The sequence below is a fragment of the Athene noctua genome, chromosome 1 (genome assembly GCF_965140245.1).
Source record: "Athene noctua chromosome 1, bAthNoc1.hap1.1, whole genome shotgun sequence".
Taxonomy (NCBI): Eukaryota; Metazoa; Chordata; class Aves; order Strigiformes; family Strigidae; genus Athene; species Athene noctua.
The window spans coordinates 66288124-66306362 of record NC_134037.1 but is presented as its reverse complement, the minus strand read 5'-3'; the positions used below and the strand labels follow the sequence as shown (position 1 = coordinate 66306362).

General features: G+C 39.7%; 1 protein-coding gene across 1 annotated transcript in view; it reads left to right on the top strand.

The window, feature by feature from the left end:
* The window catches only part of IFNGR1 (interferon gamma receptor 1), a 34921-nt gene that overhangs the window by 6020 nt on the left and 10662 nt on the right, over positions 1 to 18239 (top strand). Inside the window, exons 2-6 of the mRNA XM_074896407.1 lie at positions 9647 to 9761; positions 10200 to 10372; positions 11842 to 12002; positions 12695 to 12872; positions 15929 to 16044. Coding sequence (XP_074752508.1) covers positions 9647 to 9761; positions 10200 to 10372; positions 11842 to 12002; positions 12695 to 12872; positions 15929 to 16044 — 743 coding nt within the window. The remainder of the gene's footprint in view (positions 1 to 9646; positions 9762 to 10199; positions 10373 to 11841; positions 12003 to 12694; positions 12873 to 15928; positions 16045 to 18239) is intronic.

The following is an 18239-nucleotide window of genomic DNA, read 5'->3' as shown; positions in this document are numbered from 1 at the left end:
TCACACCTGCTGAGGTCCTTGCCACCAATATGGCAGCAATAGTTAGTCTGGATTGTTTGTATATGAACAAATAAATATTCACATTTCTCTCTGAGTTATGTGTGTTGGTTATAAATTGATGCAGGTGTGAGCTTGCTGGGATAAACTGTGCAGTTGCATTCCCACGTCTGTTCTCTATTAAATGCTCAGCTTCTAGGTCACCTGTGATCATGCTTGTGTTTGCTTTTATCACTACTTTACTCCTGCCTTTGCTTTCCAACATTCCAGTTCTTTATCCTCAAAATCCAGGCATGTTTAGTTTCTTTTGGTGTACTCTTAAAGAAATGTAAATCTGACTGGCCTGTTAAAGGATTTTACCAGACTTTGGATATCTCTAGGCTTGCTATATTAACAGCTCAGAGTTGGGCCATCACCTCAGTGAGTGGCAACAGCTCACAAAAAGTACCCTCTCTATATATGTTATAACATACAATACAAAGAGTCTTTGGTGATTTTCCAGGAACTTGCAGCTCTCAATTCATCATCAATTTCAAAAGTCCGTTGTATTCCACAGTTCTGGCTGGTTCTTATCATTCCGTTCTAATTCCTCTTTGGACACCACTGTTCACCAATGCAGTCTTCGATCATCATGATTACTTATCTTCTGAACAATCTTTGTCATAATTCACTTTTAGACTTCTGAGAAAAGACTCAAAATGTTCTATTTAACATATACTTAATCTATGTCTAGCTTTTCATTACCTAGCTTTTCTAAGTTGCTTAAACTGTCAGTATTGTTCCTAGAGCACCTGTGCTCTTTTGCAAACAGTATCTGTTTATTAATTATTCCTGCTAGTAATAATATCCTAAGAGAAAACAGTTTTCTAAAGCTTGTTCCTTTTACAGATTCCCTCCTTTTGTTTTTCCATTGCACTCCTGCGTTCCTTATTTATAATTCTACAGCTATCGTCTGCATTAAAAAAGAACAACCAATGTAACATTGAAACAAAACAGAGACTATTATGACTATAATCATTAAATTAATTGTTATTATTTTTAAATAAAATTTCAGCTGGGGAAACCTCAGTTGGCTGTCTTGGGTTATTCTTTATATCCCGTAGCACTAAATTTAAAGCATCGGGCCACTTTAGGCTAGTCTGTTTACAAACCTTAAGTAATTTTTCTTTTTAAGGTTCTGTTCATTCGTTCTACTTGGCTGGATGATTCGGGGTGATGGGGAATATGAAATGGGCTAAAAATTAAATTTGAACTAAAATATCAGCTGTGAAATGACCCCCATGATCAGAATCAATGACTTCAGGAACTCTCTATTGAGGAATTATTTCTTTCAGTAAAATATTTCACTACTGCTTTTGAATCATTTTTCCTATTAGGAAAAGCTTTTACTCATCCTGTTAGTCAATCAGTTGGCACTAGCATGTAAGAGTACTCCATTGGTTTTGGCATTTCAGCATAATCAATTTGGAGCTTTTGAAAAAAGGAAAGGTGGCTGGAGGTCTTTTTCCACTGGGTGCCTTAATTTGTACAGAAGCATGTTGTTTATGAAGTTTACATCTTTCACAGATTATTTTGGTTGCTGCATAAATTCACGGGGCAGCCCAGAGTCTCTGAATCCTGAGCTTTAAGCTCTCTGCCCCTCCATATGTATTTTCGTGATGCCATTACGTGATTGGTAATAAATACTTTTTTGGAAGAAGAGGCTTGTTATTAAGCATCTGTTGTTCTCCATGTGGCTGGGCTTCAAGATGGATCCACTACTCCTTTATCAGGGAGGTCTTCATATAACTTATTTATATCCAGAAGTTTGGATATCGCCTCATGTTGTGATAATGACATGATAGACACAACCTGTCATGCTGTGGCTCTAGCTGCTTGGACAGCTAAAGAATTTCCTTTAGAAATCATAACTTGCCTTTGAGTATGTGCTTTTATATAGATGACAGAAATCTCAGAGGGTAATTGTATCACCTCTACTAATTTCTTGGTCTGCTTTCTATGAGCCATGGTCTTCCCTGCTGATGTTAAGAAACCCCGTTCTTTCCATAAAGTTCCAGTTGCATGGCAGATACCAAAAACATGTTTTAAGTCCGTATTTTGCAGCTTCTGTAAGAGCAATTATTTCTGCTCCCTGTGCACCTAAAAGTACAGGAAAAGGTCCCACCAATAGTACCTGCATTTCCATAGTTACTGCAAAACCAGTACATCTTCGACTTTCTTCGTAATAGGAGGAGCCATCTGTGAAGAGGTTCAAATCAGGGTTATCTAAAGGTTGATCCTTCAAATCATCTCACAGTGTGCTGGTTTCACTTAATAATTAAACACAGTTACGGTTATCTTTTTCTCCATCGGATGGTAAAGGCATTAGGGCAGCACGGTTCAATGTATTGCACCTTTCCAATTTCAAAGTATTAGCCAATAGTAGAATTGTCTTGTATCTATGTACTCTTTGAGGAGATAAAGTTTTCTCCCATCTTGTTTTAAAAATATTTCTATTTCATGGGCGACACAAACAGTGTTTTTCCTAGGACAATTGTCTGGTTTTTTTTTTTCTCCCTGCCATTCCAACTGCTGTTGTTACTACTCTAATACAAAAAGGAGTTTCTTTAGTCACTGGGTCTAATGTAGACGAAAAATAGGTAACAGGTCGTAAAGTTTGTACTAACACCCCTCTCCAGTTCCTTTATTTTCATCACAATACAATTTAAAAGGTTTTGAGTAATCAAGAAGTCATGGCTTTACTATGAATCCAAGATATTTCACTTCCTGTTTGCAAAACTGTAATTTGGACAGAGATGCACAGTGTTCCTTTTTATCAAGTTGGATACATAGATATTCAGTATCTCTAGTACAATCATCCTTAGTTTTACTTGCTAATAACAAATCATCAACATATTGTATCAAAACAAACTTGTCTGAAAAAAACAGATCTTGTAAATAATTTTTTAAAATTTGAGAAAATATTGTTGGAGAACTAGTAAATCCTTGCGGTAACCTAGTCCCAAGTTAACTGCTTCCCTTGCCTTGTGAAGGCGAAGATTGATTTGCTTTCTTCTGCAATTGGAATGCTGAAGCAAGCTCCTGTAAGATCAGGCACCGTGAAATACTGTGCCCAGACTGGAATCTGTGTTAAAATCAGACTAGGATCTGGTACCACAGGATGTGAAGCAATTACATGTTCATTTACAGCTCGTAAATCCTGAACAAATCTGTATTCAGGATCTCCATGTTTATCTACCCTTTGTTCACTGACTGGTAAAATAGGAGTATTAGAAGGACTAGGACACCCCTTCAAAATTCCTTTTTCTAAAAAATGTACAATTTGTTTTTCTATACTGGGAATGGCCTCATTTATAATTGGATACTGCCAAATTGAAGGAGTCCCTCCTTTTGTTTTTATCACAATTGGCTCAGCTGATTTTAACAATCCCACTTCATCTCCAATGTACTTCAAAGTTCTCTAGGAATTGCAGCCAATTCAAATCGTATATCATTCAAATCATTTTCATTTTGACCTCCCAGTTCATTATTATTGAGCCCATTAAAATCCATTGAATCTCTGTTGGAGCCAAGGAGATAAATATACCAAATTCCTGCAAAAGGTCAAAGGGGTAGATAAATATTTTATCTCTTCCTCTACTACTCCCCATACTATCATTTGAAATGTGGGGAACTTCAAAATTCAGTACAGGCCCAAAAGGCAAGTAGGGGAATTGGGAGAGATCACAAACTTACCCCAAACAAATTTCTTATCCAAAATTACACCGTTTACCTTTGCAGAAATCTGACCATGCTCATCTACCTTGATTCAGATGGGTCCCATTGTTCTTTCAATTCCCAGAGAAAAGGAGTATCATTTTCTTTACTGTGAGTGAGGTTGAGGAGGTCTGGCGGGTGGACATCCTCCTTGTGCAGACACGGGTCTAAGCGGACACTCTCTCTGCATGTGTCCCAAATTTCCACAGTAGAAGCACTCTAAAGAATTGTTGAGAGATAAGAGGAATTCTGCCTCATGCATCCCTTCCGCTGATTCTACCTCGGGGAAATCCCTGACCTCTCCATCTTGGGTTATAGGTTTGGGTAACTGCCACAGCCAACAACCCAATTTCTCTTTCTTTCTCTTTTTGCTCTCCCTTTTTCTCAAGTTTTAACCTTTCTTCTTGCTGCATTTGCTTTCATCTCTCCCATCAAAAACAAAAGCAGCAATGCTCAAGATTTTAGTTAATGTTTTACCTTGCCAGCCTGGCATGAGTTTCTACAAAAACACTAATAGCTAGTGGCTCTTGGAAATTGTCACCGGTCATACCCCCATAATTAAAGTAGCCTTCAGTTGGCCCTAATAATCACTTGGGTGCTTGTCTGATTTTTTTGTCTCCATTCCAAAACTTTTGTCCAGTTACTCTCTTGCATTTTTTGGAAAATCTTTTCCCTTTCCTCTGCTTGAAATAGTTCTCGTTATAAAGTTTTCATATCATTCCAATTAGGGGTGTAATCAGATAATTCCCAATAACAATTAAGCACATTTTTCAGCATCAGCTCGTAAGCGAGGCATTTTTGCCTGCCAGGCTACTAAATCACCTTGCTTCCAAGGTTCATATCCCATCACTGCTGTTACTGGAGAGACGTCAGTGCCTGCAATAGGGCCCACTCTAGGGTTTGGGATGTAATCCAAATGCATTGGATTACGTGCACCTGTGCATTACAATGCATCTGTGAGATATTGCAAACTATCTATTAATTATTCCTGCTATTAATAATATCCTAAGAGAAAACAGTTTTCTAAAGCTTGTTCCTTTTACAGGCCTACCTTTGCAATTTATTCCTTTATTCTATGCACATAGAGCTGCTGTCTGAAGTACCTCTTATGTTGTTCCACATTGCACATACACAATTGAGTTTCTGTATTCCTGTGAAAAAAATGTTCTTGCTGTTGTCTCAGCCCTTCTGTCAGCCAGTATTGCTGACTTACAACTCAAGGTGAACAGAGCTAACTGTGGATGGAAATCACTACGTTTGAACTGGAGGCAAACTAGAATTTGAGTGTCCCGTATCATGCATCACAACATGATTTGCTGATCAATTTTTTTCTCATTTTTTCCACACTTAGGTTCTCACTGTTTGAATTTGCATTTTGAGTGTTGCTGAATTTATGTTTATTATAAATTAGGAGGAGTTTTATGTTTAAAGGTTACCATTGTGGCACTAGTCGCTATCATTTTCCTCCAGTTGTGCCTGCTGAACAATGTAGGATGGGGTGTAACATATTTAAAAAATTAATGGTTCATTATAGGTTAAGTAAAAGTGTTCACATAAAGTATTATGGCATTTTAACTGGCAATATGCAGAAATAGCATTTATGAAGATTAGACATTAGCACTTTGCAAATCTGCAGTGTTCTCTATGGTCTGTAGTCTTGATACTGGAGTGAAATGAGGCTGATTGTGTCCCAAGGCCCTGTCTCTGCACTGGCTGGAGGAGAAACCATTAGAAGTCAGATAGACAGTCTGAGAAAAGGGGCTGTGGGCTGGAAAATGAAGACCATTTGATTGGTTGGAGAGGGACATGCAGGAGAGGTAGCAAACCTGAAGAAAGGGACTAGAATTACCTGACCAAGGCATTAAAAATACTTTCCATGGGTGATCACAAGCTGATCCATTCTCTGTGCTTGGTATTAGGGTCTTTGGTCTGAACTGTTGCACTGCTGAACACTCACTTCTGTATCTTAAGCTGCCGTCACTTGTGCTAAGTTTCTATGACATTGCTAAAGAATTCCTTGGTCACTCAAATTGGTTAGGCAAGGTTTGCAGGTGGAGATAGTCTTCCATGAAATTAACCAGTGTAATTAAGGAAAGGAAATGAGCTTTCAGGCTATCTTTGGCTTTTAAGTAGAACCAGCAAAACTCAAAAAAAAATACAAGTTGAAAACAATTTACATTTGACTTTAATACATATCCATAAGACCACTTGAGAGACAAGATGGTGGTGCCTGTAGAGAATAAGGGAAGTGGTAGAAAGAGTAATAAGGTGTCATCCCTTAGAAAAAGGGGCATAATTCTTGCCCTGTGAAATATGGAAAAGTTAATGAGAGGTGTGCTATAAATCTGTTTCTATACTGGGTTTTGTCTGTAAGTAAAGAGTTTTAGCTTCTCAGCTCATGCTGAAACATGTCCTTTAGGTCTGTCGAGGATATGGAGTGAAAGATCAGAGAGGGAGCTAGTGCTTAAATTGATCACTGAAAGCAAAGTTGTTAAAAGTGAGGATGAAAAGGATGAGCTGGTTGTATGTGTAAACTTGTTCCTGTAGGACCTCAAGGCCAATCTGTAGTGCCATTGGAGATCTTGACATATTGGTGGTGATGTTGCTGGTGGCTGGTAAGGTGGTTTATGTGGTGGTATAGTTTGTGAAGAAAATTGACTTTTCTTGAGGAAACCTTGTTTTCTGCTAGTTCCTTTATAGTCTTTGAGCTGTAGCATGTTAAAAATCATCTCTGTATGAAAGAGTGGAGAATTAGGTTGAGTAGTCTTTCATGGAGCTGTAGAGGAGTGACTTGGTAGATTCCTTTTAGCTCTGTTTGGTCACTCAGCATTCATAAGTAATTCAGAGTTTTACGTTACTGTGCCACTCCTTTCCCAGTTTATACTGGTGGCCAGTGTTACTCCATCCCAGGTGCAGAATCTGGCATTTGGGCTTGTTAAATCCCTGTTCATCATTGCCCAGTGCTCGAATCTATATAGATCCCTTTACAAGGTGTCTCGTGCTTTGAGAGAGTCAACAACACCTCCCAGTTTAGTCTCATTGGCAAAGTTGCTAATGGTGCATCCAGATCATCGGTAAAATATTGAACAAAAGAGGCCCTAGAATTGAGTCCTGAGGAACATCGCTGGTGACTCGTCGCAACCCAGATGCAGCCTCATTCACTTCAGCCCTTTGAGCCCTGCTGTTCAGCCACTTCTTCACCTAGAGCACTGGTACCTGCTGATCTCACAGCTGGACATTTTGTCCAGAAGAATGCTGTGAGGGACATTATGAAAAGCCTTACTAAAATCCAGAAAAACTACATCCACTGCCTTCCCTTCATCCACTAGGTGGGTGACCTTATTGTGGAAGGATATTAAATTAGTTAAACAGGACTTCTCTTCGTGAACCTGTGTTGACTATGCCTGGTGATTGCATTGTTCTTTAAATGTCTTTCAGTAGCACCTCGTATGATCTTCTCCCTAATTTTTCCAGATATTGAGGTTAGACTAACAGGTCTGTAGTTTCCTGGGTCTTCCCTCACACCCTTGTAAATTAGCATAGTGCTGGTTAGCTTCCAGTCAGCCAGGACCTCCCCAGACCTTTGGTTTGTGATTGAGAGGAGTCCTACTGTAACATCTGCTGGCTCCTTCAGTGCTCTGGGGTGAATCCCCTCAAGTTGCGTGGACTTATTATGAACATTCAGCTGATACCTTATGATTTCAATGTCCACAAATGGTAAGTCACTGTTCCTTTACTTTGGGTCCTCTGACTCAGAGGACCAGGCATCCCAAGATCTATCACTATTGTTAAAGCCTGAGGGAAAAAAAGCCCCATTGAATGCCTCTGCTTTTTCTTCATCCCTATTAGTCAGGTGACCATCTTCAACAAGTATTGGTCCAAAGTTTCCCTTAGACTTATTATTAACATACTTTGAGAAGCCTTTCTTGTTATTTGAAACAACACTGGACACTTTAAACAGTAGGTTCAGATTTGGCCTTTTCTGTCTTCTCCCTGCAAACTGTCACTTCCTAATCTTCCTGCAAAGCCTGATCTTGCTTCCAGAGATCATACAATTTCTTCTTCCTCCTGAGCTCCACAAAGAGTTCCCTGTTCAGCCAGGCTGGTCTGCCCTGCTTGCTTGACTTACAACACCACGGGATTGCCCGCTCCTGTGCTTCTAAAAGGTGGTTCTTAAAAATTGACCAGCACTCATGGACCCTTAGGACCTCAAAAGCAGATTGCCAGATGACACTGCTAAGTAGCTTCCTGGGTAGCTTAGTTTGCTGTTTTGAAACCCAGGGTAGCAACTGTCTGTGTACAAAATAAAACAAAAATGTAGAGATGGGAGGAAGAATGAGGGGAGGAGAATGCAAAGTGCTATGTAATTGCATAACTAAAAGTCATGTAGCTTCTACTGGCAGTTCAAGTATATTCTGGGATTTCATTTTTCATTCCTTTGTTAAGCATAGTTTTATTTGTATTTGTACACAAAAGTAAAATTTTCCAAGACTTATACACTGCCTTAAAATGAAATATTTGGAGCAACATTTATGTGCTTTGATACCTCTTGTGTCAATTTGTCACCTTTTTTTTTCTTGTGGTTGAGGTGATTGTGTTCCTTTTTTCCGATAACAGAAATATCACTTTTGTATATGTTAAAACATAACTAAACCACAGCACCATTTGCAGAGTGATGTATGTTACGTGTATCAAATCTTCGTGGTTAATAGCATATCTCAGCCTCTGTGTGTTACTTTCTGTAGAGTGTTATCTTTGTGGTCTTGTTAGCAAGATGTAAAAACTGCTTACTTTCTCTCAATATATCACAGAGTGAAGTTGGAGCACTTGTTTTGTGAACAGACAGCAGTCTAGAGCAGGTCAAATATGAGTTATCTGTCAACACTTCACAAAAGCTATATTAAGACAACATTAAGGATGCCAAGCCAGACATTGAGAAGCTAAGAATTAACAGTTAAAATCTGTTGAGTGACCTTAATTTTTTCTTCTGAATGCCATGTGCCAACCTTGAGTAGTAACAGAATCATGTAATTTTCCTTCCCCTGCAGCTGCTCCCCTGATATCTCTGTCACTGTTGATGCTTGAGACAGAAGCTTGCTGTATGAGGAAACTAGCAATGCTGCTTTTTAGTTTCCTTACTACATTACCTTTGATGTTGTTTACTAAATATACTTCAAATGCTTTCCTGTATATGGAACTACATTACAGCTTCAGTGTTCAGATTCCTTACAAACATTATTGGTTTATTATCACCACAGCTTTTTAAAAATGCTCTCAAGTGGTAAAAATGGCATTGTTAGAAATTCATGTTGAATCCAGGCTTTCCTCAGCAGGCCTGGTGTCTTTTGGCAAGGCTGAGTCAGGAGACAGTAGGATTCAGTAGGACTCCCGTGGAGCACAGGCCATGATACAGCAGCTTTGTATCCTCTTCCCCCCTGCCACTCACCTCAGCCCAATTCAGTTTCTGGAGAGCAATAGAAATTTACATGAGCTGGGCTAATCTCTGTCTTCACTGAATTCATGCTATCTGTCTTGCTGGTGTATCTGTATAATACCAACATGGGTATAATCATCACAGCTTATGAAACCTCATATGGTCTATCTGATGTACTCTCTTTCAATGGGCAGGGGTTATCTGAGATTCTGGGTTGTAAACAGGAAGAAAGCTGTCTCTGTAGGACAGAAGAATAATTATCTTACAGGGCTCATATGTGTTCATACTGGTCACACACACACACACACGTTTTGGGGGGAAGTATTTGCAATTTTTATGTCTAATTTTTCCAGTCATTTCTAGCATCTTGCCTTTTCCAAATAATTTAGAAATATATTGAGCTGTTCTTATGTTTGACTAGATCTGTTTAACAAAGTGCAATTGTTCTGTTTCTTCTAGTGCCTTCACCAATGCAGATCGTAGTAACATCTGAAAATTTCAAAACTGTATTGCATTGGCAGTACCCACATATGTCTGAAACCCCTCATTTTATTGTGGAAATCAAACCTTACACGTAAGTTCTTACTCCTTTGTCATTTCCTGTACCTGGTAGTCTCTAGAAGCATATAAAAGCAATCAGTCCAGGGTAAATTCTTTTGGTTTTATGTGGCAAAGTAATGTATGGTGAAGGTTGCCTAAGTGTAAATTAAGGCAAAATCTGTCAAATAACAGAATGGTTGAGATTGGCAGGGACCTCTGGAGGTCATCTGATCCAATCCCCCTGCTCAAGCAGGATCACCTAGAGCCGGTTTCCCAGGCCCATGTCCAGATGGCTTTTGAATATCTCCAGGGATGGAGACTCCACAGCCACCCTGGGCAACCTGTGCCAGTGCTCAGTCACCCTCACAGATGTTTTGTTATAAGCAGTGTATCATACAATATCATGCAATTGTATTAATTGTATTAATACTTTATATTAATTTTTATTAATTATTACTTACCTGTTTTACAGTTTAGGTTACTACAAGATCGTCTCAACCTGTGTGAATACTTCAGCTCATTTTTGTGATCTCTCAAGGGAAATAAGTGACCCTTTTATCTCTCACTGGCTTAGAGTTAAAGCTGTTGTTGGGTCACAACAGTCTGAGTATGTTGAGACAAATGAGTTTATTTTGCAAAAGCATGGTAAGTTCCATCCTAAACTAAACCTTGTAATTTTTTTCCCCAAATTTAAAACGTTAGTAATTATTCTTTTTGCTGTATTAGTGTGTCTCATTTGGGAATATCATAAAGTCAGGAGTCCAGGATGAAATGAACCATGATGACTGTTCAGTAGGAACTTCTCTAGATCTGCCTCTGTAGTGACTTGTTAGCCCTGTCACTGTGGTATCTGAATATTTTTTTCAAAACTTCTAAAGGCAAGAAAGCAATGCTGGTGGTGCACTCTGCATCCTTCCCGTGTCCTTGCCTGGTGTCCCAGACGCCACTTTAGGGTAGGAAACTGGGAAGCTGTGAACTTTTAGGCATCACTGAAGTAGTATTCAGGTAGTTCGTGATGCCTTGCTGGACACTATAATCTCATGTACTGACAGCTTTGGCTGTCTAGATACCATCTAGAAGCTATGGGAGTCCACTGTAGCTGAATAACTAACAGTTACTCATTTTTCATGTAAATCCTTTGGGCTGCTTCAGAAGAAATCACAGTTTTTCAGATCAGTATTGTAAAAGCAAATTGTGTGTCTGGACTCCAGGCCAGCCTGCCCAAAACAGTGGGGCAGGCCCCAGCATTGCATGGACAGTGAAAAGCCGATAGAACAGTGAGAAAAGACTGAGAGACTTCCTCTTGTACTTGCTCCATTCTCAATGTATAGCTTTCAGGCAGGACATTCTCCCTGACTTGGGCTGTGCTTTAGATAGAGCTAGATTTCTGCATTGCTGGAGCTGAATAAGTGGAGTCCCTCTTTGTTTTCTGCTATGAGTCCCTCCCCACCCAGTACTCCCATGACTTGGAATCAGTGGCTGGTTTCTAGGCAAAGGGACAGAAGTCATGGTAATAATGCTCAGTTTGGCAGTTTGCAGAAAATTGGTAGCCATGTATGGAGGAAAGAAGAAATCATTTTCCCATTGAACAAGAAACTCATATGTTCAGACAGATCATTGGACACTAAAAATTCACAGAGGCCATTGCCATGGGAAATCAGGCTTCCTAAGTACTGTTGCTCAAGATGAGATTTGTTTGGATTTTCAGATAGCCTTTGTTTCAGTACAGTATTGTTTTAGCTGAGTGTGATTTATGGTGGGATCTAGTCAGTAGTATTTTGTGTTCTGTTCTGATTCACATCTAGATGTTTACTTTGTTAGTTTCTTCTGTTGTCAGAGAGCTGAATTTTTATGGCTTTACATGTATAGGAAAGTTCAGTTGCTTAACAGTGAAATTCTGCAGAAACAATCTGTGTTTCCATTTTAGAAGCAGATTCATGAATGTATCCAAAAGCCTTCATTACTTCTAAGTGTCACAGCTCTGTGATATTACCAGCATTGAAATAATAATGTAATTCTTCTCAAATTTCTGATGAATTTTTAAAATATAAGTATAAATAGTATATTTTATATTAAAAGCTTTGACCTGATAGCGAAGGTGCAATCTGTTTCAGGAAAAATAGGACCACCAAAACTGAACCTCTCAAGGCATGGTGATGAAATCACAGTTGATATTTACCATCCTCCATTTCCATCTGTGGAGTCCCCTTCTTGGATCAGCAATGTTTATTCAGAGCTCATGTACACGGTGATGTTTTGGGATCATAAAAATCCAGTAAGTCCCAGAATGAAAACTTCAGATTAAAAATACTTGTTTACCTTGAACTCATAAACAAGGGGTTTACTCCTTAACACAGAGCCAAGAGATACCAAGAAAACAGTTGAACATAGCATAGGACTACCGAAGCACTAAAATGTCAAGTGCATCACAGTGAGATACATGACTGGAAGGTCTGGATTTTAGTTGTCCAACTGGATGTCTTAGAACAGAAATGAGATTTTTCATGATCTGTACACAAGCTAGTTACTTGATCCCATGCTGTTGTTTCTATGTACATGCTATAACATTGGTAACTTTACTTGTGCCCCTTTCAGTTCTCTAGATAGACCTTTCATCTAATAAGATTACCTTTCAAGATACTGATACCACTTTATTTAGCAGTCGTGGAAGGTGAACCTGAGGAAAATGATAGTAGGTGTGTTTATATACAGTTACTTTTTCATATGCATCCAGGTATAAGTTTTATAAGTGAATTAAAAATGCACATTGAGACTATGAGCAGTATTTTAACTGAAAGCACTGTGGTATAATAGCTGAAGTTCAGACAGCTTTTGCAAGTCATGTAGATGGTGTAGGAGCCACATCTAGTAGTGTTTTAACATTTTTTGAAGTGTTGGAAGGTACTGTAATATTTCTGTTGTTGTATTGAGTCAAATGATATAACGTTACTTCCGGGTTTTTTTCAGAGTAAAGAAGAGCTCCCTGAAGACAACTGCACCATGTATAAATGTAGCCTCAACATCCGAGTTCCTGCGGAAGGTTCCACTTACTGTGTTTCAGCAAAGGGAAGTTTGTATGGTGATCTGATAGTTTTAGCCCCATCAGAAGAAACCTGCATTCATATTCCTCTCAAGCAGACATTGGGTAAGAGGATTCTAAAATTTAGTAAGAACATTCTGAGTCTGACCAAACAACTGATCTAGCTAAGTATCTGAGCTCTGATACAGCCATGAGATGACTTAGACTCCTATCAGAGAATATGAGAAAAGGGAAAGCATGGTCATTGTTTTCCAAATTCACTTGCCTAGTTTTAAAGACCTTTAAAGATCATATATTATTTACAAGTAACCTTGACTATTTTTGGGGTGCTTTTCCTGCTTCATTGGCATTAAAAAACCTGTTTCCATTGCACCTAATCATTGGTGTAAATAACAAATGACAGATGGATCATTCACGAAGTTATATGGTTTTCAGAAGCATTTTCTCTCTCTCTCCTAACAAAAGGCTTTTTGCTCAATCTCATTACTGAGGAAAATGCATATAGACTTTCTTGAGTTTGAAGTAACTACAAACTTGTCATAAAATTTAGGTATTAATGTATTTTTCTGCGACGGGCGGAGGAAGCAAGCAGCCGATTCAATGTGAATGATAGAGCAAGCTTCGACTTTATTGAAAGAAATCACACCTTATATAAGCACTCTACAATAATCATGCATACTACTCACAGATCTATTGGATACATGTAAAAGGCTACATTATAATATCCCAGCCCCTTGTGGCATTTCAGATATGTCACAACATCTTCCCTCTTCTGGCCTGCCTCCTTTCCCAAGGTTGTTTTTACCATCAAGGCCATTGTGTACCTCAGTTTCTCTCTTTGTTAACATAACAGTCCTTTGTTAGCATAACTGTACCCTGGGTTTTTTCCTTTGTTTACCTCAGATGGCTGCAATCAGCTCCTGCAGAGACCCATGGCCTTGCTCTCTGCAAGCTGTTCTCCAACATTTTTCTTTATTAAAGAGAACAGAGGCAGCTAGTGACCCAACTTTATATCTCTGATAACCTCTTACAAAGTTTTTAATGTTACTTCATTATGTCTCAAAACTTCACTGGAGAAAAGAGATCAAATTGATAGAAGCACTTGTGTTGTTTCTTTTATGCACAAGAACAGCAGTATAATTGAGGGGGAGAACATTAATGAAAATCAGAGTAGTGGAATCTTGCTAGTAATAGCTAAAACTTCATTGTTTTGGAAGATTTCACATTTTATTTTTATTGTACATAGACTATATATAATTATTATGACAGCTAATATGCTGTCACATGGAAATGTACAAATCTGTTCATCCCTGTCAGCTCTTAAGAAACAAAAAATTAGCTATAAAATTCCTTTACCTATATAAAAACATGATTGTGTTTATATAAATCGAAAATCTTCTGTCATTTTAATTTTTATTTACTTGATATAATGCTTTATATATTTAAGTTTTCTTGAGTGAAAAATGGTGGTAATTTGACAAATTCACACATTACAGCCAAGCATTCTGAGCTGTAAGGAGGTGATTGGTGACAGCCAAAATGGCTTCACTAAGGGCAAGTCATGCCTGGCAAATCTGGTGACTTTCTACAATGCAGTTACAGCATTGGTGGATAAGGGAAGAGCAACTACGTCATCTACCTGGACTTGTGCAAAGCATATGACACTGTCCCACATGACCAACATCCTTGTCTAACTTGGAGAGACATGGATTTGATGGACAGACCATTCAGTTGTTGGGAGATAATGGACATGTGAGCAATCCTACACATGTGCACGCTCGGCAAGGACATAGAACAAAGAACTCAGCAACCAACTCCAGGAGATGGGTTGGGCGGAGATAGACATTTGAGTGATCCAATCAGGAGAAGGCTTGAAGCGCGTGGACAAAACTAACTGTCCAGTCATAAGGATTGCACCACGTACCGTTCGTGTGCACGGGAGAAACCTATAAAAGGGCTTGCTTACCTTCAATAAATTGGCATTGCTTGATCATATTGGTCGTGTGCATGTCCATATCTTCCGCATTCAGTAGATAAGGAATTGGCTGGGTGGTCGCACACAAAGAGTTGCGGTCAACAGCTCAATGTCTAAGTGGAGAGCAGTGACAAGTGGCATTCCTCAGGGGCCAATCTCGGGACCAGCACTGTTTAACATCTTTGTTGGTGACATGGACAGTGGGTCTGAGAGCACCCTCAGCGAGTTTGCCAACATCACCAAGCTGTGTGCTGTGGTCGACACGCTGGAGGGAAGGGATGTGCCATCCAGAGGGACCTGGACAGGCTTGAGAGGTGGGCCTGTGCAAACCTCAGGAAGTTCAGCAAGGCCAAGTGCGGGGTCCTGCGCATGGGTCAGGGCAATGCCAAGCACAAATACAGGCTGGGTGATGAGTGGATTGAGAGCAGCCCTGAGGAGAAGAACTTGGGGGTGTTGGTTGACAAGAGGCTTAACATGACCATACAATGTGTGTTTGTAGCCCAGAAAGCCAACCACATCCTGGGCTACATCAAAAGAAGTGTGACCAGCAAATCAAGGGAGGTGATTCTTCCCCTCTACTCCTGCTTTTGTGAGACCCCTCCCCAGAATATAGCTCTAGGGACTCCGGTATAAGGAGACATGGAACTGTTGGAGTGAGTCCAGAGGAGGGCCACAAAGATGATCAGTGGGCTGGAGCACCTCCCCTGTGAGGACAGGCTGAGAGACTTGGGGTTCAGTCTGGAGAAGAAAAGGCTCTGGGGAAACCTTGTAGCGGCCGTCCAGTACCTGAAGGGAACCTACAGGAAATCTGGAGAGGGACTTTTTACAAGGGCATTTAGGGGTAGGACAAGGGGTAATGGCTTTAAACTGGAAGAAGGTAAGTTTAGATTGGATATAAGGAAGAAATTCTTCACTGTGAGGGTGGTGAGACACCAGAGAAGCTGTGGCTGCCCCCTCCCTGGCAGTGTTCCAGGCCAGGTTGTTCGGGGCTTTGAACAACCTGGTCTAGTGGAAGGTGTCCCTGCCCCTGGCAATGGGGTTAGAACTAGTTCATCTTTGAGGTCCCTTCCAACCCAAACCATTCTGTGTTTCTATGATTCTGTTACAGTTTCTGAAGTTATTCTAAATGATACAGTAGTTGTTTATTTATCCAAACTCCCTAACAGATCTTGCTCTAACTTCTTAGGCACAGAATATATCGTCATTCCGTGTGGTGTTATTCTGAGCCTGTGTCTGATATTGGCAGTATGTTGTGGCTGCAAGAAACTAAGGGAGAAGAACATAAAACTGCCTAAGTCTTTGGTAAGTTCAGACTTCTTATCTGCATCAGATTTTTAATATCTAACTAGTTAACTTTTGTAACATCTTTATGTCTGGTTTGTTGTTTTTTGCTTTTTTTTTTTTAACCATGATCTTATAGATGTTTAGTGTTTATATGAGTCTAATATTCTGACAGTCTCTGCAGTCAGATGTCTTGTGTTTGTTTTAGGGCTAGACTTCAGTCTCTTTTTAATTGAAATAGTAGTAGTTGGTCTAGTTTGAGAACTTAGTTCTTAAAAACTCAACATGTGTATACACAGACAGGTTTATATTCATTCTAGTAGTAGAGACACAGAACTACAGAATCACTGAGGTTAGAAGAGACTTTTTGAGATTGTCTAGTGCAACCCTTTTGCTCAAGCAAGGTCAGCAAAAGCAGGTTGCCCAGGACTTTGTCCAGTTGGGTTTTGAATACCTCTAAGGCAGGAGATGCCACAACTGCTGTGGGCAACCTGTCCCAGTGTTTAACCACCCTCACTGGAAAAATTTTCTTAAATTCAGATAAAATTCCATGTGTTTCAGTTTGTGTCCATTTTGTCTTGTCCTGTCACTGGACACCTGTGAAATTCCTTCATTACATGGTAATACTGTGATACTGCCAAATGCCACAATGTTCTTAAAGTGATGTGCAGTGTAAGGGGAGTGGGGGAGTAATAGTGCTGTAGGAAGAGGGAACAATGGCTAAGGGAAATCCCTGTGACTGCTCAGTGTGAGAACAGAAGAGAGGTTAGCAGCTGCCCTACCTTAAAAGCTCCCTGTAGCCATCCCTAGGAAACAGAGTGGATGTTCCTTAAAGAGCAGCAGCACTCCCTGCTTTCATGTCAGGCAAGAGCAGAGTATCTGGCAAGTACCGTTAGTGTCCTCGCAGTGTCTCATTAGTTACAGCAACAGTTGAAACAGCTTTCAAGAACTGCCACGTGAGGCAGTAGTGAATGGTGATCATATCAAGAGTGTATCTTCTCAGTGGAAGCAGGAAGTCTTGTAAGACTTCTAGAAAAAAGCAACAGTGATCTTCAATTCCACATTCTTCAACTTCAAGACCCTTTAAAGTGACTCCTCATAGTGCAGGAGTAGCTCAGTGCCTGAGATCCCCCTGGAGCCTGCTTTCTTTGGAATAGGATATTAGGAAGCGAGATTGGTCTGACTAAATGGAGATATGCAAGCCAGTGATGCTAGCTAGGTCCCTTCGTAGTAAACAGTAATCTAGTCAATCAGCTTGTGCAGCACAAGATGATTGATCTCATTCTAAAGCAATATGCACTTCTGACAGACAGAACACTCTATAAAATGCCTGTTACTTTCCATGTAGTGTGACTGAGCCATGATGTCACCAAAATGGGATAAAAGAACTTACGACACCAATGTGATGTAAATAAGCAGACACTCCTTTATTAATGGCCGGGTGCGTAGGGGAGTAGTCTCACCAACAACGCACACCTAACTCGTGTAGCATGCAGATAATACAGGACACAGTAATACATATTAATGAAGTTCTCATACATAAACACGATAATTCCTGTAACTCATTTTCTTATTCCCACCTCTTTCTGGTCATGCACACTTGAGTCCTGAAATGAGTGGGGGGCTGCTTATGCGACCACCACAGACTACTGATGAAAAGAAAGACCCTCTAGTGTCCTTGACTCAAGAACTTTGGCTCACATTCTAATTCTAACATGCTTTGAGACCCTTTCACAATGCAACTTTTAAAACACCTGGTCTACAGGGCAATATATCATCCTTACTGAACAGTCTAACAATGGTACCTTGTCTAGCAGCGTAACTGGTTGTATGGTTACTTTAAATACAATATCTCTATGACTACTTAAAATATTACAGCACTATCTTTTATAAAAGATAGGATATTCCTGTAAATTTCCATTTAATTTATTAGTCCTAATCATTCCTAATCAAAATCACCAAAAATCATCAACTCAATAACAAATCAGTAACAATGAGACTAGTTCAGAGATAATCATTCACAGTGTAAACTCTAAAAAAAATTAGAGAAACCTGTCTGAGGGAATCTGCAGCTAGACCCCAATATCAAAACTCACAGTCCTGTAAAAAAAGTGACACCGGAGACTTTTTTTTCATGTTCACACCAGTACGTAACTGAATACATAACATTATCTCCTACATAGACACACAGTAATTCTTGTGAAGACTGTTAATTA